The 21,199-nt window shown below is 45.6% G+C and overlaps 1 protein-coding gene across 3 annotated transcripts in view; it reads left to right on the forward strand.

The window, feature by feature from the left end:
• The window catches only part of SLC20A2 (solute carrier family 20 member 2), a 92,230-nt gene that overhangs the window by 37,737 nt on the left and 33,294 nt on the right, over window positions 1-21,199 (forward strand). For all 3 annotated transcript variants that reach the window (XM_072950163.1, XM_072950162.1, XM_072950161.1), the window contains one exon: window positions 16,717-17,270. In XM_072950163.1, coding sequence (XP_072806264.1) covers window positions 16,982-17,270 — 289 coding nt within the window. In that variant the 5' untranslated portion in view covers window positions 16,717-16,981. The remainder of the gene's footprint in view (window positions 1-16,716; window positions 17,271-21,199) is intronic.

Genomic DNA, 21,199 nt, shown 5'->3' on the forward strand with positions numbered 1-21,199 from the left:
TGACTTCTGCAGGGTGGAAGGTATTCAGCAAGGGGCTGCTGTCCCTGCCTGGGGCTCTGCAAATTCCACGAGGTCTTAACATGAGTCTCCAGTGGGCCAGGATCTCAGGTTAAGTGTTATCTGGAGAGCAAAGGTGGAGAGCAGGGGAATCCAGCATTTTTTTTTTCTCTTTTGAGTCATGAACATAGTACCTCTAGTGTTACAGTTACCCAGGTAAGTGTTGTAAGGGGCCATCATTCCAGATCTAAGCTGTAGGGTAGTGAGCGGTGGCGCCCGATGTCCTGGGCCTCAGGTGAGACTCGGGGGGACAGCAGTGAGGGGTGACAGTGGTGGCCGAGCTAGGATGCCCACAGCACCGCTCCGAGTGGTGTCAGCGTGGGACTCACCCGTACTTAGTGAGGTGATGGCCCCCTCGGTCATTCCTGCCAGATGCTGCCCGCATGTCCTTGCGGCCTCAATCAGGACGCTCTTTTGGGGAACTGTTCTGGTACTGGTGGCAGTTGATTTCAGAAAATCTTGAGCAGAAACAGTAGGCCTCGCTTGCACCCCCTTTATATGACGACATAAGAGAGTAAGCACTTATGATGGTTATTTAAAGGTTTCTCTTTGAAGCCTGACCCTCGGCCTCAGCCCCAGTGAGTGGACCAGGTTTACCTGGGGACAGAGGTCTGCACTGAGAGTCAGTTGAATCCACTTTCCATAGGACCGATACCTTGAACTTAATTTAAAGCCAAAGTGCCTTGAAAAACCAGAAGGAAGCTAGTTTCTCGTGCAACCTACAACCACATTTTGGCCTAGCCTTTGGTTCAGAACCTTTGTTACTCATCAAGAGCGTTTCCTGGAATCCTTCGAACTGAGAAAGCTGGTTTTTCAAGTCTCCTTCTTACCATTTGCGTCCTTACTGGAGCGCCCTTCCCCTCATCCTCACCTCCCTTTCTTCGTCTTGTCTCTGTCCTGCGATCCTGTGGTAGGAACGATCGCGTCCTCCTTCTCGGCACTCTTGCCTCCCCGAGGAAGTACAGACACACCCTACATGGTGTCTTCAGTGTCTCTGGGAGGGGGTGGGGAGGAGCGGTGGGTGGACCATTTAATGGTCAGATACTCGGTGGATGGAATCCTGTTCCACGCAAGGTTTGTGGTGGCCTCATCAGCACATCGTGGCTGCCAAGCACCTCCAGCCTGCGTGAGTCACAGATCTCTCCGGCGCACAGTGGGAACACAACTCTGTATCAAGATGCAGTAAATGGGTGGTTACAGCTTAATTGCTGCAAAGCTTTGCAAGGGGAGTGGCTCGAAGGAAAAGGAAGAACATCTGTTAAAAGGGGTAAAGCAGGTAAAAATATTTCCTGAGACTCTAGGCTATCTTACAAAAGGCAGAAAACTGGTGGCTGTTGAGGGGAAGGGTGGCTTTTGTAAGAGAAAGAGGAGCATGAATCGTGGCTTAAAATTTTGGATTGAGTTCATTTTCTTCCTTTTGCTGTTTTTGTTTGTTTGTTCATTTGTTTTTGTCTTGTTTTGTTTGTTTTTGCCTTTGCTCCAAAGACTAAAAGCAAAAGTGAGGGTGTGAATGTACTCAACAGAGTGAAGTGGTTGGTTATGGTTGGTTCCTTTTTTTTTTTTTAATATATATATTTTTATTGAAGTCTAGTCAGTTTACAGTGTCTCAATTTCTGATGTACAGCATAATGCTTCAGTCATACATGAATATACATATATTCTTTTTCATATTCTTTTTCACCATAAGTTACTACAAGACATTGAATATATCCCTGTGCTGTACAATATAAACTTGTTGTTCATTTATTTTAAAAGAGCGAGGTGGTTGGGAGTTTTCAGTGAGCACGTCTGTTCTTATGAAGGTTTTAAGAAGGAAGAGTGATTGCTCTCACCCTGATCTGAGATTGAAGTGGCGGCTGGAGCGGGAAGACAGAGTGGCTGGGACGTCCTGTCACTCCATGCCTCAGCCTGCTGTGCAGAGTTGAGCATCCCTGGGGACCTGGCAGGTAGCACTTCTGGTCTCACACCTCCTCTGTCAGGCCTGATTTTTGCCATCTCTGCTTTTGTCCACATTTGATTTATTTTTTATTTTTTATTTTTTATTTTTTTGCCCCTGATCTTGAAGTCATAGTGTCTTCAGGCTCTGTGAGACTTGTCAGTACCAATTTAGTAAATCCAGAATTTTTACCAGAAGAAAACTGACTTGAAGTCGAATCCAGAAGAGACGTCTTTGATCAAGTGTAAAAGTGTGACATTGTCATCCTATTAAGTATTAGAGTGATATGATCTTTAAGTTTAGTTGAATTGTGTTCTGAGAAGAAATGACCCACCATAAGCAATAGTATAATAAGAAAGATTTTGTTTTCTGTCTCCTCATTAAATATCAAGTCGTGAACTTCGAAGAACTCAAATGATCCAATTGGATCCAGCTATGTAAGAGGAATATGTAGGTGTTAGTGGCATCTTAAAAGGCAAATTCAGTCACTTAAAAATTTATATGGAGTAAAACTCACTTTCTCTGGTGTACGTTTTATGAGTTTTTACACATGCTCAGGGTTTTACGACCACCAGCACAGACAGGACGTAGAATAATTCCAACTCGCCAAAGATTGCTGCCTTTTGGGATTCAGACCCCCCCTCCAGCCCTTGCTCTCTGAACTGTGAAAGTGGTCTCTAAGCCCCACACGTTGTGGTAAAGAGTGAAAGTCTAACTAAGGGGGTGCTTAAGAACAACCTTTGACCAGTAAGTGGCTTATGCTGCCCCACGGGTGAACCCTAGCAAGCCAGGCTAAAATACAAAAACAAAGGGAGATATTTGAGCAGGCCATCGACAGCTGTTCGCTGTAGGGAAAATAGACTTTGCAGAGTTAGTTCAGCCAGTAAACAAACAGCCAAACAACGTCAGACCTCTGGTGGGCTGGGGGGTACCAGTGACCAGAGTTACCACAATGTATTATTAAAATGTCCATTTTTCAACAAAAATTATGAGACATGTTAGGGAAAGTGTGACACACAGGAGAAATAAGCAGAGAGTAGAGACTGCTTTTGAGGAGGTCCATTTATAGAACTTAGCGGACAGAAACTGCAAAGTAGCTATTAGTTTATTATTTCAATTCAAGAACTAAAAGAAGCCATTCTTAAAGAATGAAAGAAGGTTCGGTGGCAGTGACTCATCACATAGAGACTATCCTTAAAGGGATAGAAATGATAAAAAGAGTCAAGTGTGGGTATGACACCAAAAGCAAAAGCAATAAAAGTAAAAATAGATAAATTGGACTACGTCAAAATTAAAGCCTTCTGTACATCGAAGGACACAGTCAATAGAGTGAAAAAGCAACCTACAGAATGGGAGAAAGTATTTGTAAATCATTTATCTGATAAGGGGTTAGTATCCAGAATATAAATATATAAAGAACTCCTATGATTTGAACAACAACAACAGCAAATAACCTGATTGAAAAAACAGGGACAGGACTTGAATAGACATTTCTCCAAAGCAGATGTACAAATGACCAGCAAGCATGTGAGAAGATGCTCACCGTCACTGATCATTAGAGAAATGAAAATCTAAATCACAGTGAGATACCACCTCATACCCATTAGGATGGCTACTGTTAAAAATAAGTAGAGATAGAAATAGAATGTTGAAGATAGAAAACACATTGGTAAGGATGCAGAGAACTTGGAACTCTGTGCACTGTTGGTGGGGATGTAAAAAGGTGCAGCTGCTGTACAAAATAGTATAACGGTCCTTCAAAAGATTAAAAACAGAATTACCATATGACCCAGCAATTCCATTTCTGGATCTATTCCTAGAAGAATTGAAAGCTGGGGCTTGAAGAGATATTTGTACACCCATTTTAATAGTACTGTCATGATAGCCAATAAGTAGAAGCAACCCAAATGTCCATCAGCAGACAAATGGATAAACAAAATGTGGTCTATATGTACAGTGGAATATTACTCACCCTAAAAAACAGAAGGAAATTCTGACACATGCTACAACATGGATGAACCTTGAGGACATTATGCTGAGTGAGATGAGCCAGTCACAAAAGGAAAAATACTTTGTGATTTCACTTGTATGATGTACTTAGAGCAGTCAGATTCATAGAGACAGAAGGTAGAATGGTGGTTGCCAGGGAGAATGGGAAATTATTGTTTAATGGGTACAGAGTTTCAGTTTTGTAAGACGGAAAGTTCTGTAGGTGGGTGGTTGTGATGTTTGCACAGCAATGTGAATGTACTTAATGTCATTGAAAATGTTTTTAAAGAATAGAGATTTTGGAGTTGAAAAGTACAGTAACCAAAATGAAACACTCATTTGAGTGATCGGAAGAACGAATCAGCAAACCTGAATGCAGAACAATAGAGATTATGCAGTCTGAAGAACAGAAAGGAAAAAAGATGAATGTAAACAGAACCTCAGAAAAATAGAGGCCACTATTAAGTGTACTAATGGGAATGCCAGAAGTAGAAGAAAGAGGCAGAAAAAAATCATTCAAAGAAGTAATGGCCGACAGTTTCCCAAGTTTGATGCAAAACACTAATCTCCGCACCCTAAATGCGTAACAAATGCCAATTAGGATAAACACACAGAGAGCCACACCCAGATGTATTGTAGTCAAAATTTTGCAAGACAAAGAGAAAATCGGAAAGCAGCAAGGGAGAAGTGACTCATTAAGTGTAAAGGAACCCCAGTGAAACTGACAGCCGGCATCTCATCAGGAGAGAGGAGGCCAGCAGGCAGTGAAGAGACGACTCTAACACAGGGAGCTGAGAGAATCCTGCGTCCTGTAAAGCTATCTTTGAAATAAAAACATTCCCAAGTAAATTAAAAGAGAAAGTCTGCTGCTAGCGGATCTGCCTTACAAGAAAGACTTAAAGAAATTCATTAGGCTGATAGGAAGTGACATTAGACAATAATTTGAATACACACACGCGCACACACATGTGCGCTCCAGTAAAGGTAATCAAGTAGGTAATGATAAAGGGCAGCCTAATTACAAGTTTCTTTTTCTTTCTTCTCTTAACTGATTTCAAACATCAGTGAAGAGCAGCTTCTATCCAGTTGCCTTCTCGTTATTATAAGAAAGCTCTTTATGTTCATATTAAAGCATCCTCGCCAGCTCCAGGTTTTCTGACGGAAACACTGAAGCAAAGGGAGCCAGTGACTTGCCCGGGAGAGCTGGTCTTAATCACACGTAAGGAGTTAAGTGCCAGGAGCACTCTCAGAGCTGGGAAGTCAGTGTCAAAGAAATCTTATAAACTGTCTTCTCGCTCTCATTTTTTTTAAACTTCTATTTTCATGGTTCTTTGAAGGTGATGTCAAGCAAATGCTTATGGTTTCTTAATTTAGTAAAAAAAAATTTAATTTCAGTAGTCACAGTGGGAGATATTTGTCACCCAGTGTACCAGCCAGGTGGACAATTTCTGGACGTACTGCCTTGTTTAGACTGTCTACACTGCCGTTTAGCACATTGTTGGTGGAACTGAATCAAGTCTGCAGACTTCTGATGGGGCCCTTCAGGGACCTGAACAGACTTCGCTGCATCGCAAAGAGCCAAAGTCCAACCAAGTCGATTTAATAATCACTTGTCCTCTCTTGCTTCTGCTACCGAAGAACGGGTGCTTAAAAAGGATGAGAACAAGAAAGATGAGGCTGTAAGCTGAGCATGGAAAACAGCTAAGATAATAATCTCCCATCTATCAACTCTTCTGTTTCCATTACTGTTCCATTAATAGAAATAATATGGAGTGGTATCAGGAATCAAGGTTTTTATAAGCATCATTCACATTTTTATCAAGCTTCCACTATAAATCGGAACAACATTAGCGGATAAATATGTAAGAACCAAGATGTCTATTTATATACATAGTTCCATTTTAAACCGTGGCGGAAGGGAAAGTATGTCCCTAAAATAGCCCCTGGAACTTGGCCGGAGGACAGCTCAACGTTTCAGGGCACAGACCTGGAGCCAGTGGTGCTGGGTTTGCCATTTAATAGAGGTGATGTTAAGTGATTCGCTCGTGAAAACGAATCTATTTTTGGTTGTGAGTGAAGAAAAGTTACCTAGGCTGCTTGGACGGAATCTGTCTATAGGGTATACAGAAAGGGGGAAATATTTAGAAGCCATTTCTGCCTTCGAGCGGGGACAAGTGTCTAAAGCACAGCTCTTCTCGTCCCTTACTTGCAAGGAGTATTCTTAAACACCCCGGCAAGGTTGTAATAATCTGCTTTTCAGATCTCTGCTGCAGGTCATTCTGCATTTTCCAATGGAAACTCCTTTCAGTTACAACTTTTTTTCCTCCTGACTGAGGTTAGTTTTTCTTATGACATTGAAAGACCGCTGTATCTTCAAATTAGGTGAAGAGTGGCTGATAATATATTTCCTTATAGTAACCTTTTCGTGGAATCATTTGCCTTCTCAGTTTAAAATGGAAACAGTAAATACGCGCTTTCTTGCTGTGACCTGTGGTGCAGGCGTTCAGATGCCATGGAGTGTCTCCAAGGACACAGCAGGTGCCCCTCGAGAGGCAGAAGGCTTTAAAAAAAACTCTCAGTGTTTAAAAAATACGTTTAGTGTCAGTCCTGTAGGATGGTCTCTGTCTTCCCTTCTGAATCAGGCCAGATCATCCTAACTCCTTTAACTTTACCTCTTTTTTTATTAATTCTGCTTTTATTTCTTTATCCTTTTAAAATATATTTCCTTACTAGATTTACGTAATGCCTTCCCAGAGAGCCAGAGGCTGTTTGGAAAACAACTAAGTAATACACATGCTCTGTGAGCCAAGAAGAAATTTAAATGTCAGAATGACAAAAATGCGGGACGGAGAATGAATACATCAGGAGTGAGGTCGGGTCCAGGAAGGCTGAGCCCACAGGGTCTGCGTGGAAACTGTAGATACAGGACCAGAATAAGTTTGTTCACTTTCCAGAAATTCACGAAGGCCGTTGATGGCACGGCTTGCGAAAGGGTCAGAAGTTTCCACCCCCTTCTCCCCACAGGACAATCCTGTGGTTCATAGTTCCAGGCCATCCTGCCTCTTCCCGGCCCTGTGGTCTCTGGTGGACATAGAATAATGGAGTTGGAAGGAACTTGAAGGCATCGTCTGACTTTGAAAACTTCCCGGGATGCAGGCTCTGCCGCACTCATAGTAATCCGGTCTCTTCATCACCCTGCCCTCCTTCCCACTGTCTCTGCCTCTCCATCCCTGGCCTAGCTGAGCCTCCAGGAGCGGGAGCCAGTGATGTCAGCCAGGGCGTCACTTCTGGTGCCTTTCATCCAAGCACCTCCCACGTAGCACGTGGACAATCCTAACCCGGACTCTCAAGTATGACAGTCACATCTTCAGGTGACCAGATCGGAACAGGTGACCTCTAAAGTCCCTTCAAGCTCTAATGTTCTATGATTCACTAGTTCTGTGAACCAAAGCAGGATGAAAGAATTCATCATAGGTTGTCAACATTAACCTCAAGTTTGGTGAAGCACTCGGACCATCAAACTAGGACATTTTCTTATTCTTGGGTGAAGTTTGGTCCTCACAGTCAGCTCTCCGGTGAAGCGAAAGGAAGATGAAGGAGGAATCCAGAGAAGGTGCAGGTGTGACTGAGGAGGGATCCTGCACATAGAAGCCCCAAACCACGCAGAGACCTCTCCCCCGAGGGCTCAGAAAGGGGCAGGCTTCAAAGTCAAAAGCAGAGATAAGATAAAGGAAACAGAAACTTTTCACACCCGAAGTTGTAGCTCGTAAGGAAGAAGGAAGTGCCTGTGAGGCCTGGGTTGAAAACAAACAGATCATGTGAAATTCATTTTGTTTATTGGAAAAACTAAGCATATTTTGGTAGTACATTCCTCACTTAAAAAAAGAAAGTAATATGAAAACAAATATATGTATGTATGTGCATGACTGGGACACTGTGCTGTACACCAGAAATTGACACATTGTAACTGACGGTACTTCAATTAAAAAAATTAAAAAATAAAAAAGTAAGAATGATAATCTCACAGAAAGATGGGCAAAAGAAATAACCAACATATAAAAACCTGCCTTTTAAGTATATGAAAAAAAGAATAAGTACTTTGTAGTGTTTTAAATGTTTTTTTCTGTGATAAATGTAGTAATGGCTCCTGTGAGAAGATTTTGATGATATCAAAAAATGTAAAGGAAAGCTAGCAAGAGTCCTGCTTGCCTTGGGCAGCGTTTCTTCAGTCCCGCTGCAGGGTCGAGATCATATGGCCCAGGCCCTGTTCTGTACTGATTTTCCACTAGCATCATTGCTGTGTTCCAAAGTCATGTGAAAACTCTCAGGTGACACCCTTTTAGTGACTGCATAATATTTCATCTTTTGAAATTGCCAGTGCTTTGTCCGCCATACTCCTGTCTGGGGACAGTTGGGTGGTTTCCTCTTTTTTATGATCAGAATAAATGACACTGTCATAAACGCCTTTGAACATGAGCATTTGTTCACATTTCAAAAACTCTGCTTCTTTTCTTGAGCTTCTGAGATGGATATCACAAAGACCACCCATGCCCGGCCTGAGTCCTGGTTCAAGGTAGAGAGCTGGGGTGGCCATGCCTCTGGCCCAGCCTGGCGTGTGTACAAGCACCGTTTCCCATGGGAAGGTAAATGCTGTCGCTTAGAACCTCTGCATCATTTCTAACTGTGCTTCTGGGAGATCGCAGTCAGGCCTGATGGGAGAGTTTGGGATCGAAGTTGCAGACAGGGTGACACTTTTATTGTCTCACACTCTCATTCACTTTAGTTGAAGCTGTGGTACAATGAGGTGTCCACGAGCCCAGATGTAAAGTATCTCCAGGCGGTGACTTTCCGGACAAAAGATGTTCAGCTGAGATGCGTGTGTTGGCCCCAGCCCTGAACGCTGGTGGACCGCCACCACCCCCTGGGTCCCATGGGACTGACAGACGCTGGTCTGCATGGAAAGACTGGCTGTTCTTTCTCTTGGAAGAACCAAGTGCCTGCCCGGCTTCAAGGGTGCTCAGCAGGCTGTCCTGGCAGCAGGCCTTCCTCTCGCATCTCTGGCCTCAGAAGAGCTGTGTCTGAGTCCCTTTCTATGGGGCTCTCCACGTGCAGGGCAGTCCCCTCCTCGAATTGGTCTGTATTTGCTCTTTGCTTCGAGAAGCGTTGCTTTACACAGGGGGCGGCAGCCTGTCCCCGAGCCCTTGCTTGGCCAGTTGCACTGGTGGGTGCTACTGTGTCTGAGGGCACTGGTCCCTCTTTCCTTCAATAAGGGAGCTTCTTTCTAGGGGACTCGGAGGCGGGGAGGGGGGGGACAGGGGTGGCTGTGCAGGAAGGGAAGACCTCCAAGGCGACCAGTCTTGTGTTTTGGTTTTTTTTTTTCCTTTGGCTCTGTTGAGGTGTAATTGACAAATAAAACGGTGAGGTATTTACAGTGTACACAGTGATGATTTGATACATGTACACACGGCGAAAGGATTCCTCTTACCTAGTTAATTAATACATCCATCACTCCACGTATTTATATATATGGAAAAAATCAAGTATGGATTGATCATAGTATTAGAAATAACACGTGTTATATGTATGTATATTTACATGGACGTGTTATTTCCTAATCAGGTTTACTGAGGCATGATTTATATATATTCAGGCCCACCCCTGCAGGTGTACAGTTTCAGGGATTTTGACGTGCACTTGTAGCGGCATAGCCGCCACCAGACTCAAGGCAGAGCACAGAAAGTGTCCCGTGCAGATGTGTGTGTCTTCATTTCTCTTGGGTAAGAGGTCTTGGGGACGGGACTGCTGGCTCGTGTGGCAGACACATGCTTCACTTTAAAAGATACCCCCAACCCGTTTCTTCAAAGTGGCTTTACCATTTCGTGTGATTTTTATTTTCTCCTTTCCTTAGCACCATTTAGAGTTCCCTTTTCTCTGCCTCTTCCCCTCCCTCCAGCCCTCAGGGAAGTCCCTGCGCCTTGCAGTGTCTGTCGGTCCTCAGCCGAAGACCAGACCAGGGCTGGTGCTTCGAGGAAAAAGAGCAGGACGAGAGGGAGGCGGGGGCGCGAGAGTGAGAAAGATCCTTCCAGAAGGATTTTGGAACCTCATGCTGGTTTTCTTCCTGTGGTGATAGCATAACCTCGGGTTGCTTGAGGCCAGCTGCGGTTTCCCAAAACACTTTGCATATGTTAGATCTGATCCTGACATTAATTCTGAGAAGTACATGTGTTATCTCTGCCCCCACCCCTTTTCAGATGATGAAACAGGACGTCCCTGTGGTCACATGGCTGGTCAGTAGCAGAGGCAGGCTTAGGCCTCCGGTCTCCTGACCACAGCCCGGGGCTTTACCTGCTAGCGTGGGCCTTCGCACCACCACGCGGGTACCCTTCCTCCCACGTCCAGGCGAGGCATTTTGCCACTTGCCCAGGGCTGTGTAGCTGGTAGCCGGCTGGCCTGGCGTGGACCCAGGGCCCCCAAGTGGTCCTGTGCTCTTTCCCCTTCTCCCAGCAGGAGAAACAAATGCTCCCCTTAACAGCAGAGAGGAAAGGACACATGAGGCTGAGCGCGTGATGGCAGGCGTCCTTTGCCACTTCTGTTCCAGCTCGCGTGGTTAACCCAGCTCATCTTCTTCCCTCGTTGTTACCAGCTCTGTGAGCATGCCCGGTCCCCCGTGAGCCCACCTGGCCTGCCTCCATGACCTGCATCCTTTGCCCCCGTGTTCCAGGCCGGGCCTCACCTTCTGCCTCTCCCCTCCTCGTCCCCTCTGCCCCTCCCTCCTTCCTGCCTCTGCCCTGCCAGAATCCTCTGTGCCTTCCTCCAGGTGCCTCTGCTCCCAGGACTGCTTTGTTTATTGGTTAAAAAAAAAAAAAGTCATTTAAAGCTAGTTGAGGCAGTTTTCAGACCTGTTCTGGTCATATTTCTGCTTTTTATCACCAGGGTGAAAATACAAAACTCAACTTTTCTAACCTAAATATACTCTGACTTTCAAAACTATTTTTGAAAATTGAAGAATGTACAGGCAGTGTTTTGGGGGGCTATTCAAGAACGAGTTTGCTAATAGAAACTTCTTACGACAAGATCTCCATCCTGAGCATTGAAGGGAGAAAAAAAAGCTCCTCCTGTATTATTCTGCAGATAGGAAGATTCCAAAAGTGAATCTTCCAATTTGTTTTTAAGGTTACCAGGAGAAAGCCAGTGGTTTTAATGTCTGTGCAGTCAGGCTCCCCGCAGGTCGCAGAGAGGCACTGGATTTGACATCGCGTCCCTGACGGGGGTACCTGTGTGCCCATGTGTCCACGTGGTCAAGTGTCAGAATTCAGATCCAGTCCCAGCTTCCAGGAGAGTGCATTTCACATTTTTAGAGAATGGGTGTGAGGCACCCTGGGCCTTAGGGATGTGCTGGAAAATTCCTTAAGCATCCCCGGCCCCCCCGATCATGGGGGACCTGTCTCCTTCCCCTCATGTGTCATGGGGAGAGCCTGGCCCGGGTGTAGTGCACGAACCTCAGGGAAGTGACCCCCCTCTCATAGGCCAGAAGCAACACAGTGAAGATCTCCTGGTCTCTGCTTGTGAGTGTGTTCAGCTACAGAGGATGTAAGAAGCTATTCATTATGACTCAGCTCATGTCCGTAAATAGGATTAAACTTCATCAAGTAGGACCTTGCCCTACTTAAATTGTTTCCTAGCGGACCCACGACAGGAGACATTTGATAGATTTATTGAATTCCTTCTACCTCCCAGCGACAGGACAAGGACTGGAAAGTTGTTGGGTGATACGCGAGGCTGGCTTTCTCAGTATCCTTCCGGATGAGAGGCGTTTATTTTGTTTTTAAAGCAGGATTTGAGATCGACACGTGCGTTGTTGAAAATAGGTGTAAACGTCATCTTTGGGGTTCTTCTCTGAGTGCATGTGAGTTTCTGAACAGCCCACAGTCCACCGTGGACCTGGTTGTCTGGGGCCAGTAGCGCCAAGTGAGGGGATGCTGAGGGGAGAGGCGTGTGGACGGCGGGGCTGGAGCAGACGTCCCGCAGCATGTTTGCTGGGAGGGTCAGGGGTCTCTGCTGATGTCACCTTGGCAGCATTTCAGAGCAGGACCCTCCCACCTAAACGTCTTTTTGCATAAATGTCCATGGAGTGCTGCAACCCTGCAGCATACCTGCTTTTCAACAGCACACATATCCGACTAAAAGTATTCAGAGAATGTGTGTGTTCACTCTTTCTCTACCATTCCGATTTCTGGGGTGGGTAAGAGGGTATTAAGGGTGAAGCAGGACAAGGTGCCAAGATGGTGGAGTAGAGAGACTCCCAGCTCGCCCTTTCCCACAAATACACCAAGAATTACATCAAAAAACCCATTGCATCGCGCAGAACACCTGCTGACCTCTGGCAGAATGTCCCTCGCCTCCAAATTCAGGAGGATTCTCACAAAACCCAATAAATAGCAAGTTCATACTGTAGAGCACAGGGAACTATATTCAATATCTTGTAGTAACTTATGCTGGAAAAAATATGAAAGCAAATATATGTATGTTCATTTATGACTGAAGCATTGTGCTGTGCACTGGAGACTGACACAACATTGTAAACTGACTAGACTTTGATAAAATATATATATACACAAAAATATATATATACAAAAATATACATATATATACACACATACACACAAAAATATATATATATACAAAAAAAAGAAAAGAGTGAAGCAGATGCTTGTAGAGGAAGCTGAAGAGAGAGAATCGATACTGAGTTTTGATTATCAGTAATCGATCATGAACACCACACGTTTGGGAGACAGAACTTCGGAAACCCCTCAGTACCTCTTGCAATGATCCCCAACTCCCTAAGGTCTCCGTGCCTCAAATGCAAGAGGCCAGTGGCATCTGTAAGTGGAAGAATGTCTTATGACCTTCAGTCCTGGGCATCCCAGCCACAAGGGAAAGAGAGGGAAAGAGCTCAGGCACTTGTTCCCACCCCTCCTTCACCTTCACGTTCTGACCTTTCTCAAAAAAAAATCCTGTGGTGGGGAGTTAGAAAGAACACGGCACTAGCTGGAGAGTCTAAAGGCGTTGGCCCTTGTTAAGGATGGTTGCTGAGGAAGAGAAGAGGCGTTTGCAAGTGATGCTGTCCCACTTCGGACCCTTCCACCTGTAGCTGCGTGATTCCTGTGAACTCACAGACATTCATTCTTTCTACTAACTGCCTTCAGTGTCACGTCTAGGGGTCCCCATCCCAATATTAAGTAAAAATTTACCTGTGGCTTTTTTGTTTTAGTTTCTTCAGGTTCCAGTTTTCACATTTAAATCTTTCATTTATCTTGGTGTGAGGTAGGGATCGAACTTCTTTTCTTCCTTGCAGAGAGTTAGCAGCTCGCAAGTTGTCCCAACATCCTTTACTGAACGAGTCACATTTCCCCACGGACGTGACCCCCTGCCTTCAGAATCCTCCTTTTGGACACCAGCACTCTGAGGTGTCATCGTGTCAGGTCTCAGCCGCTCTGGTTTGGGGCCGAGTTCTTGACCAGTGACCGTCTTGGCCTTGTGCGCGGTGGTCCTCGGCCTGCCAGGGGCTGGGTTTCAGCAGATCTTTTTCTGTGCCGCCAAGTGTGTAGTTATTTAAGTGCTTTGTTTTTACTTTGCTCATGTTTGATAAAAATGAATGGACTGGGGAGAAAATCAAGTTGTTGGTACTTGAAGTAAAAACCAGGCCAGGTAAATATCACACAAGATGGAAGTCATTTGGTCTCAAAAAAGTGACAAGCCCTTCTCCTCAACCAGGTGCTTGTTGGACTGGTTGGCAGAGGGTTGGAATATGAAGGAGAAAACATAGGCGTGATCGTGAAAACAAGTTATCTAAGGCCATCTAAGTAGGAGAGGGGAGCCCTGGTCTGACATGGTGCCAGAGGTATCAGAGACGATGAAAACCCTCTCCAAGCAAAGCTGGGCTGAGGGCATCACAGTGGCGCTCCTGTGACTGACCTCCGTGTGCACCATGCCCAGAAGGGACGCGAGGTCAGACCCCCCCCCCCAACCCCCGCCACCCGCAAACAAAACCAAATGCAGCGCAAAAGGGAAAAGACAGCCTACTCAGTGATTTTGCAGCCCAGTCACAGGTCTGTCACCAGCTCTCCTCTCTCAGCCCTGGTTTACAAAGCAGCACGGCGTCCCGTTGGCTTCGGTCCCTGAAACTCCTCTTTCCATCACTTCCCTTTGTCACCCTGGGCTCAGGACTTCCCATCTGTGCCGGGGCCACGCAGTGGCCTTGTGGCCCGTCTCCCCACATCACTGGTGCTCTCGTGACGCTGTGACAGGCGCCTCCTGCTTCAGTAGCACCGACGGCAGCGTGTAGTCTGGAGTGTGTGTTTCTGGTGAGGGTCTGGTCCCCTCCCTGGACGGTGGGCTCCGCCCCCTGCGCAGGGCCACACCCACCTTCACTCAGGTGTCCTGACTGGCTCGGAGGAGGCTCTCGGCAGGTAACTGAGAGATCCATTGGCAACCTACCCTGACAGGCGGGGGTGCATCTAGAATTTTTTTACCTTTCAAGGTAGATGTTATTGTTCCCACATGCTTTTACTTTGTGCTGTCATTTTCAGATTCAGTGTGCCTACCGTGTTACTAAAACTTTAACTCTCTCAGTGGAACATTGTCTTTTGCCTTTAAGGTGATCTTTTCAAGTATCTCCCTTGGGACCTAAATTTCCAGAATCACATGGGCTGCAACTCTTAGGGTCTGTCAGTTTCTGTTTCATTGTAGCCCACAGCACTGCCTCCCCTCCCCTGCCATTCCCAGAACGTGCAGTCACTACATTTCAGTTGACTGTTAAGAAGAATTAACAATCTTTTAACAGAGTAAAAAGTTTTAAAAGTAAAAAAGATTTAAAAGCAAAAAGGATTTAAAAGTAGAAAAGATATAAAAGTAAAAAACATTTAAAAGTAAAAGATTTAAAAGCAAAAATATTTTAAAGTTAAAAAGATTTAAAAGTTAAAAAGATCATTAAAAGAAAAGATGGTCCTCAATAAATATGTATGGACTTATTTATTATATTTTTTTAATTGAAGTCTAGTCAGTTACCGTGTGTCAGTTTCTGGTGTACAGCATCATGTCCCAGCCATGCATATATATATACTATTAGATATTGTTTAATTTGAAAACCACATCACTGCAGTTTTTGGAGGAAAGGAAAAAGTGGCTGATAACGCTACTCAGACTTGACCCCTGTGGTGCTGTTAGTACATTCCCTTTGGGGCCCTTGTATACGCCTTTTAACGTTGCCCTAATCACACGCACGTAAAATTTTCTGTCCTGGTTTTTTTCCCCTCTAAATAACCTTAATCTTGGTTGATCATCACGTTGTGTATGACATGGTCTAGGAGCCTGATTATTCAGTTCAGTTCAGTAAGCATTTATAGGCACCATCCCCTAGGCCTAGTGCCGCTCCACGGACGTGGCACCCCGACTGTATAATGGTAGGACCATAGTTGCAAAGCTTGTAGTGACATTTTTGCTTCACGGATGTGTTCATTTTGTGACGTTTTCTCTCCATCCCACAAAGAGCAGTAGGCAAGAGTTTTCTTTCTTTGTCTAATAGCTTCTTTCTTCATTTATTCAGCAATTTTGTTAGGGCTTACCACGTGCCAGGCACGGTTCTGTGTCCTGGAGACACGGCAGTGAAGCCAGCAAAGTCCCGGGGAGAGGAGGCAGGGAGGGAGGGGGTGAGGGAATGAATGAATGAGGTGATGAGCTGTGAAGACAAAAGGTAGAGTGAGCGGGAGGGCCGGGGGCTGGGCGAGGGCCGCTCCGCTGGTGACCTCTGCGCAGAGACCAGTGCTGAGTGGGCGGCGAGCTGTGCGCAGTCAGGGAGGCTGTTTCTGGCTGAGGGACCAGTGGGTAGAAGGTGCCTGAGGGGAGCCTGCTTGGTGTTTTCAGGGGATAATGAGGAGCCGGTGAGGAAGGGGTGGGTAGGAGCTGAGGTCAGTGAGCCAGGTGGAGGGGGGTCCGGAGGAGGTCTTGCAGGGACTCCGAGGTCTTGGGGGGCCCTGAGGAGATCTTGGGCCCTGAGGGGATCTTGGAGGGGGGCCTCACAGGCCACGGTAAGGCCTCTGGCTCTCCCCCTGAGTGAGGCGGGCAGCAGTGGGGTGGGGACGTGCTCTGGCAGGATGGCCTCTGCTCCAGCTCTCCCCGTTCCTTCCCCAGCTTGTCCCCTGCTGGGCGAGTCACCTCATGCTAGAACCCCGGGATTTGCTTCCAGACATGCGCACGATGCGCTCACGACGTGAAATGTAAACACGCAGGTAGACGGTTTGCCGCACCCCATGGGGTAGTCACTGCTGCGAGAAGTGAGGCACCTTCCACAGATGTGAGGAACTCTGATAAAGCTCTGAATTTCTCGTTTCTTCATCTTTGGCTCCTCTGAGGCCATGTTTTCTTTCTGAAAATAATGACCACATGTATTTTTCAAATTGCATAGAATCGTATCCTATTAAGACTTCCGGTCAGTCTGTAATTACAAAGCGTGCTTCCGCCTCTGATGTTCTGGAAGCCAGCTTTTTTGGGGGAGGGGGCGAGGGGAGGGGGAGTTAACCCAATTATAATCTTCCTTGAGTTGCTTTATGGTCACATCTGCCACAAGCCAGAGTCAGATCCCATTAGTGGTTTCAAAAGACTTATTTTTGACAAAACGAACTGTTGTCTCAGGTTCCTCGGGGTAATTGATGTCTTTTGTCTTCTTTCTGTTGCAGGAGGAGACCTCACAGCTTCCCCAGATCGGGAGGAAAAATATGGAATGTGTTTTACCGCTGACTGAACACAACCCGATGAACTGGCCTGACAGTAGCTGGAAAACCAGCAGTTAGCAGTTCGTGCGGATCCAACACTGCCCAGCACTTTCCAGAGCAAACTCACTGTTTACAAGAACTCTCGGCCTTTACGACGTTCAGAACCTCAAGCTTTGTTTATTTAAAAATTTTCCCGCAAGAGACAAGTACCCAGAACCCACTGTTCAAAATGGCCATGGATGAGTATTTGTGGATGGTCATTTTGGGTTTTATCATTGCTTTTATCTTGGCGTTTTCTGTTGGTGCAAACGATGTTGCCAATTCATTTGGTACCGCTGTGGGCTCGGGCGTGGTGACCTTGAGGCAGGCCTGCATCCTGGCTTCAATATTTGAAACCACCGGCTCAGTGTTACTGGGGGCCAAAGTCGGAGAGACCATCCGGAAAGGCATCATTGACGTGAACTTGTACAATGATACCGTGGAAACGCTGATGGCCGGGGAGGTCAGCGCCATGGTCGGTGAGTAGCACCACCCTTCACACCTGTGGGAAATGTGGCCACAGACCCTCTTCCCTACCAGGCTTTTGTCACCTCCATGAATGTCATTTTCTTTTACTTTAATTTTTTTTTTCATTGAAGTATAGTTGGTGTACAATGTTAGTTTCAGGTGTACAGCAAAGTGATGCAGTTATACACATACATACATACATTTTTTTTCAGATTCTTTTCCATTATATGTTATTACAAGAAACTGAATGTAGTTCCCTGTGCTCTGCAGGAGGTCCTTGTTGTTTATCTCTTTTATGTATAGTAAAGTGTCATGAATGTCATTTTAACTGGGACTTTTCAAACACTGGCTTGATGTTTCTTATTATACTGTGTCTTCTTTTTGTTTTCTGTAGTTTAATTCAATTACAGTTTTGTCAGTGTTCAAGTATCAAGTACCCATTTAGTTTCTCGAATTTGTAGCAGACTTGGCTGTTTAGAAAAGCACCAACGTGGCCAAAATCTGTTTAAAGTACAGAAAGAGATTTGTAGCCTAGCTTTTTCATTTGAAAGTTGTTTGAAAGTTATGGCAGAAGTAACATGTCCGAGTGAATACGTTCGAAAGGTTTACCTAGGAGATTTCCTTCAGGTTTATTTGTATTTTTTCATAGATTTTTCATCAGTTAGGATGCAGTGTTTTGAAAACTTGGGTGCCAGAAATGGTATTTTATTAACTTAACTTTTGTATTCTCAGTGTGAATGTGAGAGCAGTTACCAAATGAATCTTAAGTGCTTATGTTTCAAGAAATTCTGCTCTTCATCATTTGTCATCCTTTTGTCGGCCTTTGTTTTGATTCTCTGATTCCACCTCTGGGAGCTGCCCTCGTCCTTTCTGTTTGGTTTCCAGCCAGAAGACTGTGTGTCACCTGTTTACAGTAGGACCTTTTACTGGTAGCGTCAGGTTGTCTGGATGGAGGAGGAGTGTGGAGGGCAGCGAGCTACGTTAATACGCAGATCGCCTGGTCGGACATGGTCCTCCACCTCCCAGGTGACCACGGACTTGCAGGGCCAGGTACGCCCCCAACACTTGAGCTGGAAAGAAGATCGAGGCCACTGGGCCTTAGGTGCAGCTGACAGGACTCCTCTCTGCATGCCTCCAGGTGGAGGTGACGCCCAGCAGACAGCAGGTGTGCACAGGGAGCGGGCAGGGAGCGGGGAGTCCTGCCACCTCTGCATCCAGCAGGGCACCTGCTTTTGCAGGGAGAGTCCCTTAGTAGGAGGCGGGATGCTGGTGGACCAGGAGCACAGCTGTATCCCACGGGTCCCCTGTGACTTACCAGCCGCTAGCACTTCTTTAGCTCCTGCAGTTGCAGACCATTTCCCTCACTTTGCATGGCCCGCCATCTTTCTGTTCCCAGCCGGTGAGTTTGAAGTTGTTGAGGCCTTTGATTGGAAGCAGATGGATGTACTAAGTAAGGTATTAAATACTGGCAGGCCCAGTAGGCTGGTTGTATGTGCTAAGGAGTTCCTATTACTCAGCTCAGCATTTTACGTTTTAAGGATATAAGGCTCATGATTGCTTTAATTAATAATTATGTTAATATTTAATAACATAACATGTATGCAACACATATAATACACATAATATATAAAAGTATACACTGTAATATATAATACATATTTAATATGTAAAATTATATAATATGTAAATGATGTAATATAAAGTAGTATATAATTATATATAATATAATATAAAATTAATTTAAAATAATTTAATACAACAGCTATTGTAATGATTGACTTTTACTCCCCTTCACAGAACGTACATTTCTCGTCATCAGATACAGTGGAAATTTCTCTTAGAAAAATAACCGTTATTTTGTTAAATTCACCCTTGGTAGTCATGATCGATCTCTAAGACATAATCATATCAAGCAGGAATTAAGATTTTTCCAGGCAGGATGATGCGGACAAGATACGTTGAAAGCAGAGGAGAAATACCGTAGGGTATCACTCATGTGGACTCTACAAACAAAACAAAAAAAGGACACTATGAACTCAGCTACAAAACAGAAACAGACTCGTGGACATAGTAAACAATCTTATGGTTACCAGGGAAAGGGGGTGGGAGGGGCTAAATTTGGGAATTTGAGATTTACTAATGTTAGCCACTATGTATAAAAATTAAAAACAAAATATATTATTAGATTAAAATTTATTTAGTTTTTTTTAAGTTTCTTCTGTATAGCACAGGGAACTATATGTTCAATATCTTGTAATAACCTTTAATGAAAAAAAATATGAGAAAAAATAAAAAAGGAGAGGAGAAATAAAAACACTGATAGAGTTCAGTCCCAGCAGAGGCTTCTCCTTGCGTTGGATGAAAGCTTTGAGGAGGGTGGTACTTATTAAGGGAGATATTCGTGCGGCTGCACCAAGGCCCCGGGTGGACGGAGGGGCCCCGGGGGCTGAGCTCTGCGTCACCACTCGCTTTCCGTGTGGACAGCGTGACTCGTCCAGGTTTTCGGTTTTTTCCAGCCCTGGCCTTTGTCTCTGTACTCAAGAGGATGAAGAACACCGACCTCAACTAGAATTTAGGTTAACCAAAGCAATTTGGGGTTTGGTTGAATAACTCAGTTTTGTTTGCTTTGGGGTTTTTTGTTGTTGCTTTTTTTTTTTTGTGGTGTGTGGGTGGGTTGTGGGTAGATGGCTCTCAAAGCCTATTTTGTTGGGAATTTCTAGATTTTTTTTAATTGGGTTCCTTGCAGATGGGAGCTCTGTAATTTTAAGATGGTGGTATGATTGTTATTGGCCAAAACCAAGGTGATTCTGTTCTGATGCCTGAGTTCTCCCAATCTTCCTCTTTTAAAGTCAACATCCTTTTCTTTCCCTCCTCTCGCCACCCCCTCCCTCGTATTTTCACTCTGTTCTATTTTTTTTCCTTCTCTTTTTCGCTTATAAACTTCGCCCCAAGCCCGTGGGTCTCCGCGCCCTCCGGTGGAGCTGTGGTGGCAGGAAGGTGGCAGGGCAGAAGGAATGTTCATGCCAGCTAACCTTCCTGAACGGGGTATCTCTGGGGTAACAAGGTATCTCCACCCTAAGGTAGCCGTCAGTCCATTTAGTATGAAACCACCAGAAATCTACTGAGAATCCCAGACTCTTCACCGTCTCAAGGGAACACCCACAGCAGCATGAGCAAGCCGGCGCCTTGAACCACCTCGGCAGTGCTGAGTCCTCTCCCCCACGCACCCCCCCGCCCCGCCCCGAGCTCACTGGCACCTGCCCATCTGCCCCTTTTTCATCCTCCAGGAGCCTGGGGCCTCAGAGACGTCTGCCCATCTTAACTCCTACTTTCCCCAGGGTTTGTCTTGCAGCCTTATCCTGTACGCAGGACATCATTGTCTTAGCTTAAACTGCATCTTGTCCCCACTGTTTTTCTTAGTGTTAATGTAATCGCGTTTACCTTCAGAAATGCCAGAGGTCAAGGAGGCATCTCGGCCCCCTCGCTTTGCTGGTCGCCCCCCTCCCCTCCCTCCCTCTCTCGGGCAGCCCCATCTCCCCACCTTTCCTTACAAACCTCCTGCTCCGGGACATCTGTTAGAAATCAGCCAGAGAGAGGGGAATGGCTTTCAGGAGGGAAAATCTCCTGGTCAGAATTCACGTGGGTGGGTTTATCCCCTTCTCTTAACACTGCTATGTTATTTTCATTTTTTTAAGAATATAAATCATAAAGTTTGCTTAAGTTATGGTTCTGTGCTGTGAACCGTGCTCCAAACTCTGGCTTTATTTTTAAAACAACCTGTCCCTGAGGAGCCCAGGGCTTAGATGTCCAGGCTTAGAGGCCTGTCCACGGGGGAGCCGGGTGCTGCCACAGACCTGTCACCAGCTTGGTGCACGAGGCTGGCCCTTCCCCTCCCAGCACACGTTTCAGGGATAGACACAGGGCCACAGCCTGCCTCGGC

The sequence above is a fragment of the Vicugna pacos genome, chromosome 26 (assembly GCF_048564905.1).
Source record: "Vicugna pacos chromosome 26, VicPac4, whole genome shotgun sequence".
NCBI lineage: Eukaryota > Metazoa > Chordata > Mammalia > Artiodactyla > Camelidae > Vicugna > Vicugna pacos.